The 25,338-nt window shown below is 36.4% G+C and overlaps 1 protein-coding gene across 10 annotated transcripts in view; it reads right to left on the reverse strand.

Annotated features, from left to right (window-relative positions):
* ADGRL2 (adhesion G protein-coupled receptor L2) overlaps positions 1 to 25,338 on the reverse strand; it is a 158,869-nt gene that overhangs the window by 14,478 nt on the left and 119,053 nt on the right. For 6 of the 10 annotated variants that reach the window (XM_030454860.1, XM_030454857.1, XM_030454859.1 and 3 more), the window contains 13 exons: positions 23,522 to 23,818; positions 22,884 to 22,987; positions 21,899 to 22,084; positions 20,930 to 20,968; positions 17,965 to 18,148; positions 15,970 to 16,092; positions 15,497 to 15,702; positions 14,366 to 14,539; positions 13,202 to 13,411; positions 11,979 to 12,199; positions 10,649 to 10,715; positions 2,763 to 2,854; positions 712 to 880 (listed from right to left, as the gene is read on the reverse strand). In XM_030454860.1, the coding sequence (XP_030310720.1) occupies positions 712 to 880; positions 2,763 to 2,854; positions 10,649 to 10,715; positions 11,979 to 12,199; positions 13,202 to 13,411; positions 14,366 to 14,539; positions 15,497 to 15,702; positions 15,970 to 16,092; positions 17,965 to 18,148; positions 20,930 to 20,968; positions 21,899 to 22,084; positions 22,884 to 22,987; positions 23,522 to 23,818 (2,072 nt within the window). Of the gene's footprint in view, positions 1 to 711; positions 881 to 1,853; positions 1,899 to 2,762; positions 2,855 to 10,648; positions 10,716 to 11,978; positions 12,200 to 13,201; positions 13,412 to 14,365; positions 14,540 to 15,496; positions 15,703 to 15,969; positions 16,093 to 17,964; positions 18,149 to 20,929; positions 20,969 to 21,898; positions 22,085 to 22,883; positions 22,988 to 23,521; positions 23,819 to 25,338 lie in introns of all 10 variants that reach the window. The other 4 variants (XM_030454862.1, XM_030454861.1, XM_030454865.1 and 1 more) reach the window with 2 other exon arrangements.

The raw sequence follows: 25,338 nt of genomic DNA on the forward strand, positions 1-25,338 counted from the left end.
AGGCCCTTGCCAGAAGATACCAGTTTTTCCAGTTAAGACCACAAAGCTGTTGGATTGCTGGGGGAGGCAAACACTTGAAAAAAAAAAAAAAAAGTAGTCATGCTGGTATCTGTCTAGTGTTAATGACTCCTTTTTTCTAAGGTGTGTCAAAGTTTGTAATAAAATTAATTTTCAGATCTCACTTAAATTTGAAATGAATTAGCACTCATAGTACAAACCCTGCCTATCACCTGTAGCTTTATGGGGCAGATTAATGAGATCTCAGGAGAGGTCCTCATCCTTGAGAAAAACTAGAGAATTTCCAGGCTAAGATGTACTGATGATACTGTAAATGATTCTTTGCAGTGCTGTACTGGAGGCAGGAGCTGTTTCATGCACAGGACTTTTGGCTCTAAGTCCAGATTAATACATACCACATTAACAATGTTAAACAATACATTTTCTAGAGTAGTTTTCTTCCTGAACCCTCAAAACTTTTCAAGCCCAGGATGGAAACACTGCATCCCTTCTAGACTTGCCCAAGTCACAGAGTAGTTACATGACTCACAAGCATTCACAGCAAGAGTTGCTTTTGAATCCTAGTCCCCTCCTCAAAATACTTCAAAGTACTCCAGTTCTTGGCATTAGTATTTTTTTCTGTATTTTTAAAAGAAATATATGTGGTATTTTTAGGGAGATAGGGAATATGTATCTGTGTTTTCAGTAACTTACTTTCTTTTGAAGGGCACAGTGAAAGATGAAAATAAACATTCCTTGGAAAGCATTAAACACTGTGAAGAGATATGTCATCACAACAGTCCCCTCATTGATAAACAGCAGGCCAAATGACCATGTTAGGCCAAGGAGACACAGGAGAGCAAATGCACCCAGGACCCAGGATCTGTAAAAGAAAATTAATTTTAGTAACATTACTTATGAGAAAACATGTTGCCAAATCCAATGTTAACATTTCAGTTCCTGAAGTTGACTTTTACTAGGTTCATATTCAAATGTAAAAATTCCTTGGGTTTAACCTTTTCTCTATTAAAAAAAAGAACAATTCCATTTAGTACTCTTAGTCTCCCGTGACAACAGAAAGAGTAGATATGACCTTTTTCTTTCCCAAGAACTGCATAGGATGTCAAAACTATTTTGAAATGCAGAAGTATAGTGTAAGCCCCAGCTACTGCATTGCTTTATCTGCTTTTAGAAAAGAGACTGACAAATCTGACTTAGCCACTAATCACACCATAGATTTTAAACAGTGCTGCTGCCATACGACACCAAATAATATAACGCAAATGCACAAAGGTTAAACAGCCTAGAGCCCAAATCTTTAACACTCCGATAAACTCAACTAAACTGAAGCAAGATGATCTAACTTCTGGATGAAGAAACCCTGCTGGAAATGTGACAAAAATATGGACATTGCTCTACAGAATAGTCTAAAAAAGATCCCATCATGAATAGGTTAAAGAAAAGGAACTGCAGAGAACGGCACGGAATGAAAGGGAAAGGGAATTTAGTCAGTGAATTCCACATCTAACTAATGATCTTACTTGATAAATGGCTTATTATCTTCATAGCTAGAAAGCATTATAAGCAGAAAAGAGAAACAAAATTATTAGACAGAATTGAAACAGAAATTAATAAGTGCATATTTAATTGTCTACAAAAATTAGTCAAAATTAGAAAATTCAAAATGCAGAAGCAAGCAATTTAAAATTATAAAGGCATATATTAGTTAAAAATTCTTTAGCAAATCAAGTATCTCAAAACTAGTTATTTAAAATTAAGGGAAATCCACAATATTGACCGAGTTTGTAAAGTTAAAAATCATGCTAGAAATTTGTTAATGTAGGGTTCTATCTTACCCAGGTAAGTCCGTATTATAGTAGCCATCACAAACACGGTAATTACTGGTGTGGATGAGAAGACAGAAAGAGGAAAAGGAAGAAAAGAGAGAGATGCTAAAGATTAGCTCTCTCTCTTATCATGCAACATGCAATGAAGCTGATACTGACCTATCTAAAACATGTAGTACACAATATTAGCCTGACTGAAAATCTCCCTTTCCATTTTCAACATTCAAAGTAAATCTGTAAGACTCTTTCATATCCAACCCTCAGAGTTAGAAAGTTGCACCATCCCTTCAGTGTTGTTAACAAAACCTTCAGTACAAGGCAAAGCTATACAGAACACAGGAAGACTATCTAAAGAAGGAGGAGCTGCCAAAGTCGTGTTCATTTTAAAACACATATTACTCTGCAAAAGGGATACTGCAGTGCAGCACCATGATAAAGTAAACATTTGCTTGCTTTTTAAACATAAATTAACATAAAAACAGCAGATAATCTTCAAGTTAACAATAATAATAGAGTAAATTCTCTTGGGAGAACAGGATTATGAGTAGAAACTGCACAGAATCCCTAAATCAAAAAGTCATTTAACAAAACAAACTTAATATAAGCGTATCAGCCATGCAAACAGGAACATTGCTTTTGAACTGCATTTTAAATGCAAATGAAATTACTACAGTGCTGTGGCATTTCCGTGAAACAGTTTCTTGGCACTAGTTCCAGGCTGAAATTATCTAATTTTGACCATGGTTTGTGACATTACAGCAACAATGTGACGAAAGCAGGATTGGCTCTGTTTGCTTCTAATTGACATCTGCAGTTGCTGGGAGACAATGGCATGTGCTCCTAATGGAGAGTAGCTTTCAATCAGTTCAGCAATCAGAAAATAATCATAGTTCTCATACTTGAACACAAAGCACTTACTTAATGTTTTCCAACCTGCTAGAGTCTGGTTTCAAAGTGTTTGAGTGCTTCACCATTTTGCACAATGTGATCACCAGGAAGATAAGATTCAGCTGTCAAAACAGATAAGAGTGAAATTAAACTACTTCAATAATAGTTTGAATAATGATGATGTTACAGACTAAACAAAACCCCCCTAATTTATTTTCAAATATGTAGTGGAACTGAGTAACTATATCAGACAATCTGTAAAAGAAAGGTGACTGCAAATTCCGATGAGGGGAAAAAAATATTAAAAGTCCTTGTTTCTCTTTATTTTCCAAATTCATAATGTTATCAAGAACCACGATATTTAGCTCCTAATCTAGCTCTGCCATTGTCTATCTGGCTCTGTCTCCCACCATGTTGTGCTTGGCCTCTCTTCACCTTTGCATGTCACCTCTGGCCCTGTTCCTCATCTCACTGACCTCCTCCAAGGACTGTGGTTACCACTTTACTGTGCCATACTACCTGTCTTTTTATCACCCCCTTCTGCTTCTGGAATGCTTTTTGCCTTTACTGGTTTCTCCCATTCTTTTAATTATTTGATTTTGTTCTCATAAATCCCACTGGGGTATTGCAAGTTGCTTAAATGTAACCGAATACAAAGAAAAAGAGAAAAAGAAAGACAAAGATGTAGCAAATGCATCACACTTAACAGTGCCAGGGACACAGGCTGATGGTGCACCCTCCCTGTTGCCCTGTTTCCCTTTGTAGTTTGGATTCTGTTGAAGCAAGACTGCATGCCACAAGAAGGAAAGGACTATTCTGTCTTATTCTTGTTGTTTTCATCATTTAAATAAAACCAGGGAAGATACCAAAGGTAATTATTTTATGGTTTTACTACTGTGAAACAGAATCACAGGTATCAAAGATACCAGGTTCCTTTCTCCTATCGCAAAGCATGTGAAGAGCACAGGTAAGCCAAATACAAGGATGCCTGCAGAATATGGGTTGGAAAGGTGCTATACAGTTAATTTGAACAATTAGTATGTGTTGTCCTATATCCTGCAAACAAGTAGAATCGTATGTTAGAAAACAGTAAGATCTATGCTCTTTCAGGGAGAACACACATCCTTATCTACTCATAAACTAATCCACATAAAATAACTGAACTGAAGATCAGAGAAGATGGGAAAATATGCTTAGACATCCTTAATAACACACAGATTAGGTATATTATGTCCCCATTCCTACAATCTTCCATCCATATCTGCAACTGGTTACTGATGGAGAATGATCAAGCCCACTCTCTCATTCTGTGGAGACTTTGGTTTGAAATAGCAACAAAATCCTCATATTTTTGTAACACTGGGGATACAAGTTCATTCCAGATGTGTTCCTACAGCTGTGCCACAATGGTCAGATATGTCACTCAAATCCTAATAAAGAGCAGGTATTACCAATCTCAAAAAGTAAGTATTTACACAGCTCTGATCAGTCTACTAATGAAGACATGTAATATAGAAGTAATTCCTACTGCTAAAAGATATGACTGCTAACTTAAATTTGGGACAGACAGTATGAACTATAATGAAGTTCTGGACATCAGAACAGTGTTTGGCAGCTTTTGGCCTCATCAATCCTAATTCAAAGTAAAACATTTTTACAATTGTATCTTAAGATTAATACAAAAGATGCATGTGACACAAGTAAGAAAAATAATCTTTTGTCATTTATTTCTGTCTTTATTTGGAGGTATGTACATTGTGTAGGTTAAGCATGATTTCCATTGCAGCAAAATGAAGAGTCATCATCTCATGACCTGCCAATTACCCTTCATGATTCTTTGTAGATAATAACTAACCAGTTGAGAAACATTCCATTGTATCATTGTCATAATTTTGCTCCCCTTATCTAGTTTTCCACTGTAGTGCATAAGTTCCTCAGGTGAAAAAACAAGCTGCTTCTCTCCCTGGTCTTTGACCAGAGGTTGGGGGCTCTGTAAGTGATCGAAATTCTTTGTACATTTTGGTAGCTGACATAACATGAACTTCTCCATCCCACTCAAAAAAAAAAAAAAAGTAACTTCTATTTATTCTTTGTCAAAACAAACAGATTAAGGACTAACAGACTTGCCCCATGCCAATCCTAGCACATAAAGCATCTTTGGCTACAACCCTGCAACCTATGCAACTGGGAGTGCACAATCCAGTTCCGAATAGCATTTACAGCACAGCTGGAGGCTAATCCTTGCAAAAGTAGTTACCCTGGTGTATTCAATCAAAAACATAGATATGACTTAGCACATAAATGACTACCTTCTGAAATGAGAGGGTTTTATCCTCTGATTTTTCATATGACTGAAGTGCTAGTTTGACATATGAAAAACAAAAGCTTGTCTTTAAATACTGAGGTTCCTTTGGTGACATGCAAGGAGACATGGTCCTACCCCAGAGACTAAGCCAAGCTCTAGCATATTAAGCTCATTTTATGTAGATACTCAGCTCTGTCCATGCTGGACTAGGGAATAACTGTACATAGCAGTTTCTTAATAGACAATTCAGTCCTAATTTAGGTATAGACTATGAAAAGCAATCCACAGAAGTATGAATGCTTTATCACAGCAGCTGAAATAGGTCCTTCCAAGAAAAAAAAAAGGAAAAAAGGCATTAAAAAAAAAAAAAAAGAGAGAGAGAGAGAGCGACAAAGTAACTATGACAGCAGAGCATATGACACTAGTTTTTCCTTCACTGTGAAATATTGCAAAGTTTTCAGTTTCAGCAGTCAAAAGACCATGGTTTGCCACTTGTTCAAACATGCTGGCATCTCTGTTACACACTGTAGCATTATAAAAAGCCCACTTTGCCCACTTACAAATACTGTAACCAAACCTTTCTATAGATTCACTTTTGGCTCCCCTACTCCTTTTCATCTAGAAATTGACTGTTTTGGAGGAACTCAAGAGTTAAAGACTTTTGGGCATCCTGCCATTTTTTTACACAAGACACTAAGCAGTGAGAAGGGAACTTGTTGGACGAATAATAAGGAATGGTTGAATTACTTTACTCAGTGAGAAGTATGTGGGGTGAGAAGGAAATATATTTAGTGCTTCTGCATTCATTTGTATTGACTTCATATAAGTTTCTTCAGCCCTAAGCAATCTGTTCTGAACCCAGAGCTGAGTCTGTTTTCAGCAGGAGGTTTGACTAAAGATCTCCTGAAGTTCCTTCCAACTGGATTGCTTCATGACTGTCTGAGGACAGAACTGTTACTGATCTAAGTAAATGAATTTGCAGATGTTTTCCAGGCTTGACAGACAGTTGGAGCAGGACAGCTTTTTTTAAGAAGAATGTTCACCACAAAGATGCAGCACTCAGGGGTCACATAAAAGCCTGAATGGCAAGATAGGCTTTTAAAAGCAAACTTGTCAGAGAAACACTGGACCTATCACAATGATGATTTCTCATCATTTCATGTAACAGAAAGGGCTAGTGACTGGCTGGGTCTCGGCCTGAAAACTGGGCTGCATCCGCCCCAGATGAACCAAAATCTGCACCTGAACAGTACCACTCTCCTTCAATGGTAATAAAAACTGCAGATATATCATGTAAACACACACAGAGCTGCCATGTATACAACTCAAACAGTCATGAAATCATACCCTTGATTAAGGCAGTAAAATGTCTTTAATGCTGCATTTTGAAAGGGTGTTGGTCTGATTTTCAAAAGGCTAAAAGTAAGAATTTAAGAATCTGGTCAGGCATCAGGTTTAGATTTGAAGATTCTGTTGTGATACCCAGAGTGACAAAACACACAGTTACAGCAGGTGAAACTATAATGTGAGGTCTCTTAAAACAATAGCTGCTCACACTAAGCAAAAACTTGTCTTGATAGTGTCTCACTAATGTTTTTGCTGTATTTTCTAAAATTTGCTAACCACTACAAGAGATGGGATACACAGATTACACAGAGAACTAGATTAATCTATAAAGATTTTAGAAATCTGCGTAAAAGTTGGAAAAAAAAATAGAGTATCTTTTAAAATACCAGTTCCTACTTATCTCTTCATATGACAACTATAATCAAGTAAAACAAAGCAAAGGAAACACAATTATATATAAATAAAAAGTAACTAGTTTAAAATGCAACACTGCAAGATTTTTTTAATGCTAATAATTAAATGCAGCACCCTGCAACATCATGCTTCTTTCACAGTCAACACAAATAGGGCCATTTCTGGTCTGGAAATCAGAAAGTACTGGACAGCTATAACTACGAATTTTGTCTTTCTGATTCCTGAAACCTATGTAATTTTGAGAGAGAGAGTGTCTTCAAGTCAATTTAACTTCTTAAAAAAGGGGATGCAATAGCATGCACAAAAGACTAATGTATTGGAGTCAGTTGCAGGTACAACAAAATAGTAGCCAAATAAAGCTAGACTTTGCAATAATTATGATAAATTTTCCCCTGTGAGAAGTAAATAAATACCATTTATCAAGTGTCTACTATAGAAATATGTAAGAGTATTATTTACATACTTCAGGTCACAAATAAGAGTCCATTTTCATTTGTGGAGCTTGATATGTGTGCATCTGTAAGTATACATCCACTGATTTTGATAAAGTAATGCCTCAACCTGAGTTAAAAAAAAGAAACCACCTTTCTTATGTTAATGTAGAAGGACACACTAGGCATTTTTGCTTGAACAACCCTTGGTAGCCTAATACGCTGTCTCCACCTGCGAGAAGCAAACTCCAGTAGTTTTGGCTGAATAAAAGTCAAACCACCATCATCCATTACTTGGCTATGAATGAATATGGATCTACATAGAAGTCAAGACACTCAGATTTCTCTGACCACAGATTACAGGAGTTCACTGTTTTATAGCCATGAACCTGCTCAATTGAATCACGTCCGCCTGAGCTTAGCAGCTAAAAATTCATTCCACACAGCCTGCAGTGCTGACATGGATATGATAAGACAGAAAAAGAGAAACACCACTCTAAAGCAACCTAGCTGAACTGCACATGTTCTGACCCTTTTCGAACTCCCCTGAGCTTTAGTTACCTGGGAAATGCAGCTCTAAAACTGCTCTTGTATCTCCAGATCTTTCCTCTTAGCCTATTTCTCTCTGGGACTGGCAGCAAGGGAGATGCTCTCTGTAGAAGGCTTCTAAATGAGCGTGCACACTGAACTCTTACTGAACTGAATTAATTATTAAAGATTAAGATGGAGCTGTCCAAATGATAAGAACAGCTCCTGACGTATCATGATCCAAGCTTTCATTAAACCATTTCAGGCATACTAATGGTTTCCCACCGCTCATTACTTACATGCTCTTTTCTCATAGATATAATAACCCTGGTGCCCAAAGGCATGACAGCCTATAGAAATAGTGAAGTTAAAAGTTCCTCAGGAGACACACTGAGAAACTCCATACTTCCCTCATCATACTTCCCATCCGCATTTTGTACAAATCTGTATACTGATACAGGCAAAAATCCTTATAAACTCAAGAGAAAAAATTGTTATTTATAGCAAGCAAGATCATTAAAAAAGAGTTTCTGTGCATTGGCAGTTCCGTTAAACTGAGAATCATAACAGTGATTTGATTTAACATGGTAAAAAGCTTACTAAGGTGAAATGCTCACATACTACTGACACTAAGTAAGCTACACTACAAATGGGGCAACATGACATCATTTTTCAGCCATTATACTTCTCACACTTCTTCCTCCAGTCTCTCTTGCTTGCTCAGTTGGGACGATTAGAGGGCAAAGCAATTGCCAGAGAAGAATTACTCCCAAGAACTGTGCTGTGATTGCTACCTGCTGTTTCATATTTCTGAAGTTGGGAATACTGCTCCCAAAGGCCTTTTGCGTTTCAGCCTAAATGATTTGCTGGAGGATAATAATGTCATGGCCAGTAAATAATAGTGAACTATGTCTGTACATGGTCAATATGATTAAATGTCCTTCACCTCTATTCTCACCGTGACCTGGTTATGAGGAAGTGGAAAAGCCGTCAGCAGTGCCCAACGCTTCCCATGTGAAATATTATTTTAAAGCAAAGGAGAGAAATGGAGGTGACTAGAATAAAATAAAAAACTAGACACAAAAAGCAAAATTATCAACACACAGTCAGACTTGAGGTAACAACTACTGTGGCACAAAACATTAAATAATATGCTAGTAATGATTACAGAAACTGCAAGAAACAACTCTGCATTGAAAAATGCCATCTATCATATTGAAAATACCAAGTATATCTTTCAACTGTAACTGTAGATTTAATTAAAAAAGAATCCTTACCACTCTGAGACTTGGTTTAATTTAAATGTTTTTTGAATAATTCTGTACAATTACTATGGTCTATACTTAAATCTCAGAAACCTAATTTTTCTAATTCAACTCATAATACATGAGTTTTGAAATCCACACCTATTTCTTTGAAAACACGCCAATAAACTCGAACAGTTTTTACACCACACACATCAGTGACTGCTAAAGGACTGCAATAGGCTTTTATATAAACAGAGAGTAAACCAAAACGAAATAAACATAAGCCTGTTTCAAGACTGAAGATACCAGGAAGGAATAAAATGCCTACAAAAGACTGGCCTGGTCCATTTTCTATAGAAACTTCCATAATTAAAGCATCAGAGTATTTTTACATGGAGAAGTAAAGTATAAGCAACGTGAAGTGCTAAAATAGTACATTTAGCATATAGATCTATAGAAGTCAGAAATTTCAGAATTACAACTCGTGCATGTGCTTCAGGCTGAAAAAATAATAATGACAAAATACAAGGGAACTGAACTTCTACTGACATTCCACAACTCTACTACTGTATAAAGGAAGGGGAATAGTTAAATATTTAGTCTGTCAAAAGCATGAAGACAAATTAATTCATCCTTCTGAACTATCAGCAGTTATGAGAAAAGCTTTGTATGTACATAGCCTATGTCCCCAGCACCAGCCTTCTAGAATATTTCCCAAGTATGGCCAGGCTTTAAAGATACTGAACTAGCAGAGAAAACCAAGATGAGCCCCAAATGCACATCTTGCATTCATTTTCCTTCCAAATTCCTATGTTGGTATTAATTCAGTTTTGGTATGATAAGTCTGAAATAACAGGGAGAAGTTTTTTTCCAGAGGTTGACAGATGACTATGAGATTTTTACCTGGAAACACTCAGAGAATGGATAGCTGATGGATGAACACTACATTCAGTCTTAAATGGACAATGAAGCACAGAGTTGTGGCTGTAGAGATGGCTGGGCATGCATACAACAACTTTACTCAAATTACTGCTAGAATGTATATATGCTTTCTACTGGTTGCATAACATTCTATTACTAGTACTAAAACAGATGAACTTGTATGTCTGACACACATTACGTGTAGCATAAGAATATACTGCACTAGTACTGGAAATATGCATATGCAAATATACATAGAAAAAGTGTCTAAGTAATGAAACTTGAGATTTATGTAATTATCCAATTTGTTAGAATGCCCTTTTGAGATATTAAGGTTGGATAATTTAGCAGATAAAATCTGGAATGTGTAAAATAGTGACTCAACTGAAAGCAAAAGCGATGGTTCCTTTAAAAAAAACAACTATGTTTAGTACTTCATTGATTTTTCATATGACTACACATGTCAATATGACCTTCAGAGTTCAAGCCATTAGGAAAAAATGGGTATGCTGAAGTGCCACCACAGCTTTGACAATTAATCATTTGGTCAGCACTCTCTAAAAATTTCTAAACATTTATATAACCATTTGACAAATTACAAATTGTTTAGAAGCATTTTCATGAAAAGCCTTTTGAATAAGGACAGTATTGACGGATGGTATTCAACCTTTTTAAGTTTGCTGTGAGATAGCCTAAAAGGAAAGGAAAAAACAAAGTTCTTACCAGAATGATAAAGGTAACAGGTCCAATGAAACTCCAGATAAAATAGTTATCTACACGGAGCCAGCAACTATGATGGAAGAAAGCGACACAAAAGTGAACACAGGCATTAGCATCTCAGTCCAGTGAACACAACTACAAAAATATTTATTCTAACCAACATTTAATCAGTAAACAACGATATACATTGCAGAGTACCATTTAATCAATGGACAATTTTTCCTAACCTCAATCTCTTCCGATGAGTCCTGTTTAATACTACTATTGAACTTGAAAACAGATCATCAGAAATAGTTAAAATGTAAGAAACAAGACCAAAATGATATCTCTCTCAGCCTCCTTTTCAGTTTGGTCACAGCAGCTATCATGGACTAATGAATCAGTAAATATTCTTCACAGGTTTTTTTATGTAATCTTCAAAAATCTGCTTTGAACTTTACATCATATGTGAAGTGCTTACTCCTGAGGAATACGAAACAGAAAATGTTCAGATGCCATGTTTACTGAAAAACAATATGGTATAAATTAAATGCCCCAAATGGGAGCTGAACTGTAGAGAGAGAAGATACACGATACCAAATTAAATGATGTATCAACCTATTACAGCCACCTTCATTTAGTTATTTCTTCTTTATAGAGACCAGTTTCTTGCTGAATTTCTTATTTGTGTTCCATTGGCAGCAAAATCAAGCAGATTTCTTGTAGTCAACACTATCTTCTAAAATTCATCAAAGGACAAAGTAAACACTAATGGAAGGCAAATTCATGCCTCCAGGAACTCTGCTCAGAAATGTTTTCTGTTTACCTTCTGCAACTTTGCATACATACCTGTATTTTTGTAAATGAAAGGCAGTGACTAATTTTATTCTTGCTCTATTTGCCTGACAAATTATTATCAAAGTGAAACATAAAGGTAGGAACATTGTACTATCACAATTCAGGACAGGAGATAGCTAGAGGGGCAGCTGAACAAAGAGATCTAATGAAGCATTAGCTTATAACTGTGTGTTTAGGCCTGTCATGTACTTTAAGCTGAGAATTTTTACTTAATATACATTTGAGGCCAAAAAGTTATTTACTTTTTCAATTTGTTTCAGGTCAATCTTTTGTGTTAAAAGAAAGACCACAATTTAGATTTGGTCTCTCTAGAGGAAAAATCCTCTGAACCTAGAGAATTACAAAAGACTTGATTGTAATTTGTGCACAGCCTTGCCATTCTCTTACCAATAAAGCTTTTAGATGGTATTTTAGTCTGTCAGGGACCCTCTGACAGCTAATAGGCTTTAAAAAATTATTCACTTGAAAAACACTCAGGTCACTTGCAATTACTTACGCTTTCTCTGTTCCGTAGCTCTTATAGTCAATAGCTGCTGAGACACCAACTACTGTAGCAGGGAAGAGGTAGCCAGCAACATAATAGTACTTCTTTCTAGAATATTCACTTTCAAATACTTCTACTAACATTAGATAAAGCTGCACTCCTTCTAGACACATCCAGGCAAAAGCTGCCAGGAAGAAAAAGTGTAAGAGACCTGCGAATATGGGACATGCAATCTGCAAAAACAAAAAAAGAAAAAAAAAAAAGAAAAAAAAGATGGAAATATAAACCACAAAATCTTCACATCATTACACGTCCAATTAAATTGTGTGAAATAGAACAGCATAATACATCTATTAGAGATCTTTCACAAACTGAGGAGCATTTTTCCTAGTTACAAACATACACTGAATATTTGAAAATACTAATGTGTGATCAGTAGCTACAGAAAGTAAATTAGCTAAACAGTGTGAATGAGGAAAACATACTCCCACCTGCCATTGGTCAATTTCAGAGCAGAGTTTTCAATTTTATAAGCAACTTTTTAATATTGAAACTGATATGGTTTTAGGATTTACAGTTAATATAAGCTGAGACAAAAACAGAGTTCTAGATGCATAATGTAACAATGCTTATTTAAAATGATGAAGTGGCCATTGAGCCATTTTTATCTCCTGTAATTTAGAAGTTTCTGCTGTTGTAACTGGAATCAACCTCAATTCTCTCCTGTTTGGCTGAGTTCTGCATGAAACTTTACTGAATTTAATTAGATTTCAATCCAATTATTTTCACCAATACTGCCCAAAAGTAGCATGAATCTGCTTTGTAAAAAACATGCAAAAATATAGATAAGGCTCTGTACTAATACCTATATAGACTCACACAAAAGCAGTCAATAGCTGTTAAGATACATGAATATAGAGAAAACATATAGATGTTCTTAGTAGATCAACATATAGTTTGATCTCTGCTTTGAGAAGTTTAACCACTTACTTTATTAATGGCCGATATTTCTTCACTTAAAATGAAAAGTGTTGCAGTAAGTGGGAAATTAAGGCCACAGTGATATTTTTAATAGATGTAAACACTATCTGTGAACATGTCTATCTTATTTTCACACTGAGCTTTTATTTCAGCCTTGCTGTGTCAGAATGCTTGGCAGTGTTGCTGTTTTAATTCAAATCCATTTCAAAAAGTCATTTCAGAGAACAAGATCAGTAGACACTGAGAAAACTTACCTTGTACACTGTCTTATCGATGCCTATTAGGAAAATGAACTCAGCAATGAATAGGTTGATACAAAGGTTCTTGTGAATAGTGTTACGATCACTTTGCAGGCCACGGAAAAAACAGAATGTGAAGATGCAGATGGCCAGGCAAACAAGAGAGATGACAATTCCCACCCAGGTGATGACAGTGAGGAGCAATTCGTGCACTCCATCTTTGTACTAGAAATAACCAAGAATGGAGAAAATTAATATGACTCTTTATGAGGATAAACAAAAACCTATTTTCACAGGTAGCATCCCGAAAAGTTACTTGTTCATCATATGAGATGGGCAGAATGTACTCAGCAATTTCTCAGCTTCAGGTCAGCTTCCCAGAAGAGTATGATTACGGTAAGTAGAAAAGAAGCAAGACAGAGAAAAATGTGACTATTTTAGCCAGGTCATATTGCATTTTTACCTTTTCTATGACTTGCTGTAAACTTGTCGGTAAAGAACAAGCAGAAGGAGACAGCATTTTGAAAGTTTCACAGTAAACAAAGGCTGGACAGCCTTCCTACAGACCTGCACTCCATGGTGGAGAAGAAGGCAGTGATTTACACACCAACTAGGACAAAATGCTGAACATGTTATGTGCATAATTCCAGCTCTAATCCCACATGTAGCTAAAGAAGTTTCCGTATGTCAGTTGCAAAAGAATCACTTTTGTCATCTTTTCAGTAACCTTTCTGAATATGATGGCTTTACAAGAAGTCTCATATTCTTGCAAATACTACATTCTCTACACCTCCTCATATTCAGTTAACAACCAAATTTCATAGAATGAAGAAGCATTTACACAAGCAGTATGGAAACTCCTCCTCTATGAAGAGCCTGCACTCATGCTTCCAGGGAACAGCCTACACAGCTGTCCCTAGAGACAGACTCCAGCTGTACTGAGGGGAAGTCTGTAAAATTGTTGAAAGGCCTGAAGAAAACTCATCTTTCCTTGTTTTCTTCCCTGTTCTTTCGCTGGTTACTTTATGGGAGGAAAAGTACTCCAAAAAAGCAAACTGCTTTGGAAAGAGTGGATAGAAGCCAGAAATACTTAAGTTACAATTTTGCAACTTGCTAAAAAATTAAAGCTAAATCTTTAAAACTTGTTCCCTGCTGATGGCTAGAAACATAATTACCTACCACAATTTCCCGATGAGCCATAAGGATTGCAAAGTTGGTTAGGTGACTGCAAGCACATGTTGTATGAGTTTTATTTGTGTCAACCAGTCTGCAGCCTTGAGTTGACCAATATCCCATCATAGTCCTCTCTGAGTAGTTCCAGAAGGAACAATTTGCATTGAAATAATTGTCAGGCTGGGAGATGAAAGGATAACATTAAAATTCAGATTTTACACACTAAAATGGCAATAACAATGGTTTAATATGTGTAAAGGGTAATTTAGATTAAACTTTGCATGTTTCGGACAATAAAGTTTTTCATCAGCAAAATTGTGGTCTATGCTATACAAGGAAGACATCTACTTTAAAAGGGACTTTATAGTCCGAAACACTAAAGTGTAGTCTCAATTACTGCAGACCCAATTTTAAACAATTACGATCTCCATCTTCTGATTTTATGCACTGATGGTACATTATAGCCATTTTCACTTTCTGCAAAATTAGGACTGCAAATTTATTCTGACAATATCTTTCCTGTAATTGAGAATTTGAAAACATGATCTTTTTTCTTTGATTCTCACCTCTGGTCAGGCCAAAGTCATGTGAATAGACAACAAGAAAAAGAGTCAAAACCAATTTATAAAAAGAGGCAAAATGATAGGAATATCCATCCGTATTTTCTTAGTGCAGCCCATCAAAAAACTACTGTGAAGAAAATTTAAAGTAAATTTAAAGTAAACTGATATAATGCTTTATTATTCACTGAATTTAAATAATTTGTATAGGCTTACAGCACTTGATCCAAAATTTATGTTGAAAGTGTCATTAAAAGTTGCTACCTCAGACTATCAAGAATCTTAACAGTTGTTTTCTACCCCGCTACTAAGGCAAGAGGTAATTTTCACTTAGAAACAAATTAGTCATTTACATTTTCATGTTGATTACTGAATTAGCTTTCATTAAGAATACACTTAAGTTCTAATAATCACTGAACCAGGCTCATTTAATTTTATGTTCAGAGACTTAACTAAGCTTGTGTCTCTGACCTAGTCCAACATTTAAAATTCAAATGGAAAAAAAGTTATTTTTCTGCATTGCTTTTCTCTCTTGCTGATTTTATGACCTTGCAATTAATTCATTAGCATAACTCACATCAATGTGTTCCAGAGTAAAATGCACAGGATCAGTCAGGTACACCCGGCTCGACTCCTTGTTGATAGAGGCTGCTATGACATGGGAGTTGACTGCAATCGTGCTATTCCGCCCAGCAAAGTCACTCCCTAGCTTTATGGTTGCATTTTCAGTACTGAGAAAACGCCCCAAACTTTTGTAAATTATGAAAACCAGTTTTGCTAATCCTGCAAAAGAAAAAAAATTCCATCATCATGCCACAGTGGGCTAGAGAAAGACAGCAACCTATATTCTAATGAACTGATACTAAAGCATCAGTAAACAGAGGCATTTTCAGGATGTGGATTTGAAGAAAAGCACCTGGGTACACATGATCTTATAGAAAAAGTCACAGAGCAGTTTTGTTGTGTTCTGTTTTGATCTTTTAAATAGAAGAGGCAATGTAGGTTTTATAAAAGTTAATAAAGTTTCAGTGCTCCATGCCCAAGACTCACCATTCCTGCTGTTCTGTTTCACGGTGCTTGCAGAGAGCTGAATCGAGTTGCCTCCTTTACTGCCCTGAGGAAATTTCAAGTCCTGCACCTGGCCCTCAGTAATGAGCACTGCAACATCCAAAACTAAGCAGACCAGAGGAGAAAAAGAAACCAAACCAAACAAACAAAACAAAAACAAAAAGTGGTAAAAAAGGAGAATGCAGAGAAAGTCTGTTGGCCAGATTGCAATATTGCCCCCCAGTCTTTATTTAGCTTTCTCACACTGCTGTCCTCATTTGCCACCATAAGAAAAATGTATTCCATTTTTCAAGTTATTTTCTTTAACTAAACCTTGTACACGCTGCTAAAATGACAGCACTTTAGTAGTGATAACATGGCATCAAATCTTGTTTTAATTTGTGCCCCCAAAACATCCACTTAAAATACCACACACGCATGCTGCAGAGCAATGTTAATTTTGAAGCTCTTAACGTCTGTGTAGTATCCTCTTCTAAAAAACCTAGAACTTTAAGTCTTCATCTAGATATAGTTTAAAGTAGTTAGCAAATTAACACGGACGTATGCTAATGATGTGACTTTAGCTAAATCAGTATTCATATTTAATAACAAATATTCTATTTTTTTCCTGAATTTAATTCTTTATAAAGATTTATAAGGAAACCATTTTATTGGTTCACTTAAAAAATACTTAAATGGAAAATTTAGATACCACTCAGCGATACGTAAGTTTTAATTTTGTAATAAACTGTATACTGGGAAGCTTTCATGGGATTACCACTGAAGATTGGATTCCCTTGGATACACCAAATCATGTTATGTCAGAATGGTCAATTTGTTAGCAAATACCTGCACTATATTAAACTGGTTTAAAGTACAGACAGACAAAAGGTATGAAATTAGGGAATGATTTATCTTTCTTTAAGCCGTTCATATACACGTTCTCTGGGAATTCATTCTTGCATGGCATCAGTAATGTGTTACTCTGACTTGAAGAAAGCTTATCAAAAAAAGTGGTGTTCAGACAGTCTACTGAACTCCGTGGAACTGCTTGTGCACATTCTGAGAAGGATTTTCTGTGACTACCCACAGTCCTTCAGAAACAACTGGTACAGTTAGTTTGGTAACAGACTGCAACACCTTTCCCCATCCTTGCCTGGTGTCTCCCTACTCAGAAACTATGCAGAATCAGCCTCTACAGTTACAAACGTTCAGATATTAAAAAGTGAAAAGTGTAATTTTTGCAGTCTATTTCAAGTCTCCATCTTGGCACCCCTCAAACTGGCAGACTTTCAACTTCCTTGTACCTCACTGGCACATTAATCTCTGTAATAAGATTAAGGATTTTTCTTATGCATAGCAACGATTTTTGCTTTAACATATCCCACGTACCAATATTTGCACATCTCTAATACCAAACCCCTTCATTTCTCTGTCACCACTTGAACTCCAAATTATGCTCCAACTATCTGCAGCTACTTTGCAGTCTCTGGAGCACAGCTATTCTGCATTATGGGAGATGTATTTCATTGAACATGTTTTTACCTGAAGGTAGTCATGTCTGGAGTATGTTCTAAGTGCCTAAAATATTTAACTGGCAGTGTATGTTACAAAAAAAAGTAATTCAAATTCATTAGGAGCAGATCATAGGCAACAAGAAAGCATTTCTGCAGCTCTATAGAAAGCAGTTACCACAAGAAATCCATACTCTGCTGTTCAAGAACTCTTCATACCCATACGTTCTTCAAATGATTTTTCAGGGGTAAATCAGCTTTGCAACATCAGCTCCTTTCCATTTTACAACAAAGAAGAATGCTAATTTTGAAGAACTACACAAGAGAAGTGTGTCTGTCTCCCTTGCTTAGGAGCATTTGCCTTTCCACCATATGTTTCACAGCTCAGCTTTCAAAGAGCACGTGGATATCTATAATATTTTTTCCTGACTGTGTAAAGCAATGCATGGCACTTTAAATTATGATTGTAAAGAAATTTACTTACCGATATTTTCTGTGGGCATTGAGACTCTAGTTGGTTCTAAGAGATTATCAGCCAAGACAAAAGCCCCTTCTTCTAATGTATCGAGTAACATTGTGGCTGCATGGGCTTGTTCTGAAGAATTCATGTCCTTCCAGGACTCCAGAGCTTCAGGCCTGAGCAGGTTGTCCACTGTATCCACAATTGCCTGCATTCATTAAGAAACTATCATTAGGTCCAATTGCCCTAGGCAGCTGGGGAACATTTCCAACGTTATCTGGTGACAATTATAATACTTAGCTGTCAGAATGATTTACTGTGATTTAATGGCTCTAGAAAACTATTTTCAATATGAAAATATCTTCCATTCTCTTGCTGGATTAGCATTAATAGAAGTGCAGTTAGCCATTAGCATTGTGCAGTCACTAAGTGGTAAACATGCGGATTTGACTTGTCTCATGTCAGATATAAAGATGGTTTTATTAATGTGCTGAAAAATGTAAAAATAAATGCCAGAAGTTTTGCATGAAGCTTTCATCTTAGGGTTAATGCCAAAATGTATAACTTCTATTTAAAAATCCTAATGCCAATATTGGCATTCTTCAGTTTAGGCTAAAGTGACAATACTACTTCTTGGGAAGCTTAGCCCAGATGATGCAACCACAGAACTATGAATTACTTGTCTATGACAAACTGTCTTCCTTATTATAGGAGGCGTGAAATGAAACTCAGTGAATATAAATTAGCCTGGGCCATTCTCACTCTCCTTCCTGTTCCTGTACCTCTTCATAGATACAAATATTACTAACTGCCATTCCTGCACAAAGGTCAGTTAAAAAAGGAAATCAATAGAACAAACAAGATGTCCACTGACTGTCCCTGTTAACAGTTAAGGTAAAACTGCAAAACTGAATAAAGCTGCCATTTTAAAAAGTCTTTCTTGTAACAACTCCATCAGCGTGTTTTAAGGTTCATTAAGCTGCATATAAAGTAATGGTAAATAAGGAAGAAGACGAACTCAGCAACATGATTACATTATTTTTACAAAATAATCCAATCAATCACAGTAATCAGTTAATCAATTGAAGGCAGGCTCTTACATTAATGCATAATGCAGCTGTGCATTGAGTACACCATGCATTGCTGAAACACCCTGTTTACTCTGTCCCATTTACCTAGTCATAATGTGTCATTAGGCATATATATAATTTGTTTGATCAATTTAAAAGCATTGGGAATGGAAACAGAGCATATTGTACAAACAGAAAGATGTCGGTCTGGAATACTACATTGTGCAAATAAATAGGAAAAGTTGGTCAAGGCTAATTCACTCTAGGATCTACTTGTATACATTGCGAGCCACCACCACCTTCCTGAAAGGTGGAAGGTACTAAGAAGTGGCATTAAAACCTTTTTTTTTCCCCTTTCTTTAATGGGAGACAGAATAGTCAAAATGCTTGCACTGATACTGCTGCAGCCATTACCTACAATGGAACAGAAACTGGTCTGCTGAGGCTGGATTCATCAGTCACCAAAACCTACAGATTGGAGTGTCTAATCTGAGATACCAATGAATACTCTGTCACAAAGTGGGAACTTGCTTCATTTGCACAGTGTAACTCAGCTTTTGATTTGTTATTTCAAGTGGTTTATTAGTCTTATCTATGCATTTGAGACTTTCAGAAAATGACATAGGTTGGAAATTAAGGTTGTTCTATGGTTTCTTGTGTATCTCCATCTGGCATTGACAGTATGTATTCATTAATATGAAAGGTATTTTTATTTATTAGGGGATCATCTAACTCTGCATTTTTCCTGTAGAAAACAATCACCTGCTCCATAATATTTCCGAGATGCTCTCTCAGACAGAGGCGAGCAGGTGGTGGAAAGACCACATGGCCCCTGTGACACAGCTGTTGGAGTAACTCCATTGCTGCTGCTCTCTCATGTTCATGTTTAAAACTGAAAATAAACTATGAAAGCTCAGCCTTTTGAAACTGTATCTGCTGGATTTCCCTCTACTATTAGAAATATTATCTAATAAAAGTATTATAAAAATATTATTTGCAAAGCATCTTTCTCCAGATCTTTCTTTCTTTCGTCAAGTATTTGCATAACTGGACATCTCCCATGTCTCTTCAGGAAGATTTGTATCATGTTGCAAAGTATTTCAAAGTTGTTTTCAAAAATCATTCTTACATTTTATCTCAGAAGGTACAAGAAAAAATCAGAAAGAAACTTTGAAAAAATTAGCAATAAAATTTTTCAGCCAGACACAATCTGTTCTACAACTTTCTTCTTGCTTCACAGGCATCATGTGGCATTACTGCCACTGTATTACAGAGAGGGAGCTGGCCACTTTGGACAACCATTCCACAGAAGATGAAAGAACCTCAAAATTTGGTAGCAATGCGTTAGATGCCTTCCATGCACACTGGTAATTGGACATGTGGCACATATTTTACTAGTGAAGTTACAGAAATGTTTATCTTTACATTTTATCCTGAAGACATTGAATCTGGCTTTTGTAAAAACTATTAAAACTATAAGAAAGAGTGACTTCACTAGGTATAAGAACACACAAAGAACAAAGCAGGCTATTTAATGTACATTTTTCGTGCAGCAAATTTAACTCTAAACAGTCTTTGATATAAAATACTACCACACTGAAGAAAATTCTGTTAAGATGCCAGCTTGTTCCTCTACCCAAAGCTGTATTATGAGAGAGATGTTGCTTCCAATTCAGACAATAACCATTTCTGTTCTTATAGTTTTGAACAAGTTTAGGTAAAAGAGATATAAAGTTTGATCTTTGTAATTTTTTTTTCTGAGTGTTACACCTGTGCAAAGCCAACATTTGTACAGTTGATATGGGGCACAATACACATTTATCAAAGACTGTAATACATAGGATCATGCAGCAAGATGATAAAGCATGGCAGGTTGATGAAGCAGTGAAAAAGCAAGGTGACAGCACAGGAGGTGTTACCTTAAGGTAAGCCCTACATGTCTTCTCTCGTTTTTGGAGCTTTTTAGTCAAAAAAAAAGAAAATTAAAAGTTAGACACATTCTGGAAATCTTCAGAAATAGAAAATAATTAGTCTGGTCTTTCAAATTCCAAATTTGAACTATAGCCTGGACGTTAATCTAGTTTCTGTCCAGTGATGACTATAAAAAAGCATCACACAGGGCATGTCTTTCTACAGTCTTCATACAGGTGCCCCAGGTATTTTTCCCCAAATGGTAGGATTTCTGCAAAAAGGTCAAAGGAGAAAATTCTTTTGTGGGCACTTCAGCCTGTCTCTGTGACAACTCTTAAGGGCAGACAGGGACTGTAAATAAAACTATTGCCAAAATAACAGAGGAGTACATGGAGCTGTCTTTCTAATGGAGGGTGAAAAAATGTTTCTGAAGTGTTTCTCTGAACATAATTCTAGAGAAAACACTTATTCCTGTTTTAGGTATGTGTATTATGGAATTTTTATAAAGATCAATAATAAGTGTTGTTGTGTTTTTAGAAGGCTAAGAAAAAGCTTTTATTCTGCAGGAAGTCAGATTAAAATAAAATCCTTCACCTACACAGAATCTCACTGGTTTTATTACATGTTCAGGGTTAAAAAGATCACTAGATAAATATGCTGATTTGTTACAAAATTTCTGAGGGCTAATGCCTATTTCTCTCACATATAGTTATAATGCATTCCAGATTTTAATAAGGGACACAGCTATGTATTTTAGGATCAGGCATCTATTGTGAATTGTATCTTTTTCTCTGAAGAAGGTAATTGCAACTTTCCTCTGTGTATTTACTGCTGTTTTCTCTTACGTGTTTAGTCTAAAACTATAACCGTGAAGGAACAAAGTATAGATTAGAGTTTCTGAAAAAGAAAAAAACAAAACCACGACAATAAACCAAGGGCAATGGTTATCCCAGCAGGAGGTGACAGGAGGTGTGTACCTTGTTATAACTCCTTCCAGCAGAGTCTTTTTCACTGGGTCGCAGTTCCTGCAGCTGAGCATCCAAAATGTCCACAAGCTGCTCCATCAGTCTCACTGATGAACTGACATCGCCAGCAAAGACTGGTCCTTTGGTGTGTTTAGCCAGTTCATTGGCCAGACTAGCAGCATTTTCTCCACTTCTGATCTGAAATGACAATTTGTATTACCTCAGCAGGGTCCCTTGTTCTGCTTTCAGCTCCAGCTCCCTGTGTACCTTTGTTGTGGTGAAATAACTATTTGCACATACATTGAAATCTGCAACTAATTGAGACCAATAAAGTTCTCTTTATCTCAGAAGATTAAAGGTTCTTAGATCCATGACATATAAAAGCACTTCCTAACTGCCATCAAAACCATAAATAAAACTGGGATTTTTGGGTTAGTTCTTCTACTCAGCCTCTCTTTTGTTCTGTGTCATTATCAGACAGTAAGAAATCTATCAGTACATAGAAGTGCTTGATGCATTTGAAAGTCAAGTAGCCTGTACTGACAACAAATTATCCAGTTTTCATAAACTTAGTAAATCTCAGTAGAGAGAGAATACATAAAGTGACTTTGCACTCTAACCATACTGTTACTAATGCACTTGGGAAAAAATCTATTTACTAAAGTATACTTTTTCTGAAACTAAAAACTTTGCTGTATACCAGTTTTTGCTGTATGATTTACAGTATTTGACTTATTAAGCAAATACAGCTTTTGTGTGTTTGCTTTAAGTAGCAATAAAAACAGGTAATCACAGATTCAATGAAAGAACTTAGAGGGAGAACATGCCAAAACACACACATGAACCTGTTGGCAAATGCACTGCACACCAAGTACACATAACTTCTACTTTAAATGAACACAGAGTAATAAGGCAGCTTCAGTAAAGTGAATTATTAATGCTCAGAGTTAAAATCCTTAATTACCAGCATACACCAGATTAAAAGGTTTCAACCAACCTTCTGAGCCAGCTGATTTACCCAGTGTGATGTGCAGTTGCTAAGATCAGGGCCTTTGGGGTTCCATGTTCCTGTTAAGATCACGCAGAGATACGATGCAGTTCCTACAACAGATGAAGAAAACTACAGTGAAATGGAAACCACTTTTTCGTATGCATTCAGGAAATTGGCTAAACTGTGCACCTAAGCAATGTTAAGTTCTGAATGCCACTAATGGCAGGAGTTAACAACTGACAAAAACGTAAGGAAATAATGTAGATTATAAACAGCAAGAAAAAGTCAGTAAAAAGTACCAGACGTTTTCTGCAAACAAACAAAAAGCCCTTGATTTTTCTTGGAGCTCATCCAGAGGGGAGCTCATAATGAGAAAGGCAGCTGTAAGCATATTTCACAGCAGTCCTCAAGCGGAGTCCTAAAATTTGACCTGGATTCTTAAAAGCGCACGCGCAAGGGAATTCTGCAGCCACGCTCAAATGCTGATTGAGGATTAAAACTTGACCATTGCCTGTAGATACTGCATCCTACAATGAAAAACTGTGTGACAAGACAGCTTGAAATTTAAAAAGATTCACCGTGAGAGCAGTACATTGCTTTTGAAATGTCTGCTTTAAATGAAAATACATTTTTAAAGGCAATACCTCGTGTTCCTTTGGGGCAAGGGCGTTCAACCATCATTCCCCTTTGTGTCTGAGGCCAGCTTATCCCCCTGGCTTCAGTGGGTTCACAGAATCTCTCTGGCAAGGGGAAAAAACTTGTGACAGGAGGAATTTTGGTCGTGGAAACAGGTGGTGGTGGCTTGGGTCCTCTGCTTCCTTCCTTTGTTCCTCCAGCTAATGTTGTGCTTATGGGACCTTTCTGTGATGTAGTGCTAGTAGTTGACACCGTGGTTTTGTATAGTTCTGCTGAAGAAGTTATTGTCACTGCTGTGGTAGGCACTGCACATAGAAGATTAAAGCAATAATGAAGAAAATTAGTTCAGAATTATATTTTTAAAAGTTCTTTAAATGTTATTTATTTAATTTTGAAGGATTATCTGGTGTCTTCTTTCCTTTATCTTAATATTACTACTTTCTTATTGATATTCTGGGTGCTTATGGTATAACTTTTTTTTTTTTTAACTCCCAGCTCATACCAGTGTGATGTTTCAGCACAATCTCCAAATAATCTTTTCTGTAATAAAAATTGATAGTTCCATTTCTAAATGCTGAAAGGCATTACTAGAGAGTTATCAGTACACTGCAAACACAAAGCAATTAAAGACTACTTAATCACTTCTGCGGACAGAATAACTCAAATAGACAGGATCATTTGAATCAGCATGCAGTAAACAATGTAATACAGGCTTTAACAGCAAAGGCAGTGGGCTGTAGCTAACAAGACCGTTTCAAAAAACAGACCCCAAAATTTCAAGTCACCCACTACACACCTTCCAGGAAAATAATTATGATAACATCTTCCTACCCAGCAGTCATTCTGCTTGAGCGAGCCGCAGCACGCCTGATTAGCTCCAAAGAGAAACAGCACCTAGCATGGACGTGGTGTTCTCCTGTTTGAACATTTTGGGTCTTAACATCCTTTTTTGATAAAGCATGTATGGAGACAGAAGTCCTTCAAGCCAGTGACATCTACCTAGTGTAATCTTTTATGAAACACCAGGATTGGCTTAGGTCAAATCACTTCTGTCTGGGACATGTAAGTGCTCACTGCACTGACCCACGTTGGGAAGGCACCGCTGGAGCTGCGAGGTACAGCCTGAGCTATGCCATGGATCTGAGTCTCTGGAGAGAATATACCAGTTCATGCCAAAGGAGATAACACTCTGAATTTCCTATTCATCACCTTCAAATGTATATTGAGCAGCAGCTGAAACAATGCAAGTGAGCAAAGTAACTGAAACAGTTGTCATTAATTATTTCCTAGTCTTCATTAGTGTTCATAGTGCTTTATAGGCACATAAAAGCTCAGATTCTTGTGGTGAGAATAAATAAGCTCACATCACGTATTTTTTAACCCTAACTGATAGAGAAATAAAGAAGTTAATTTTTGGATTAACTTTGGTGGATTAAGTGGCTCTTTTCTACCTTTTTTTTTTTTTCTGCTAGGCCCCTGAACTCTGACTTACTGAACAATGCATCTTCTCTAAATTAAAACATATTTAAAACAAACAAACAAACCAACAGTTGCCCTGCTTTATTTCATCATATGTTTTTTAAGTGTTTTGAGTAAGATTAACTTTCAGTAGTTTGGCAGATAACAATTATTTCAAAATCTTTTTTCAATTATATTTCAGTTATAATGTATTAGATCCCTCAGAGATTTATCTTTTTTTCAAATTAATTTTATAGTATCACGATCTTTTTGTAAAGGTTTCATGCAAAGATGTGATTTTACCCCTCTCTCTCATAAATCAGGAACTTCTTCAGAGGCTGTATTCAGCCTCATTCTAGGCTACTGG

This window comes from Calypte anna, chromosome 8 (genome assembly GCF_003957555.1).
Source record: "Calypte anna isolate BGI_N300 chromosome 8, bCalAnn1_v1.p, whole genome shotgun sequence".
Lineage (NCBI taxonomy): Eukaryota > Metazoa > Chordata > Aves > Apodiformes > Trochilidae > Calypte > Calypte anna.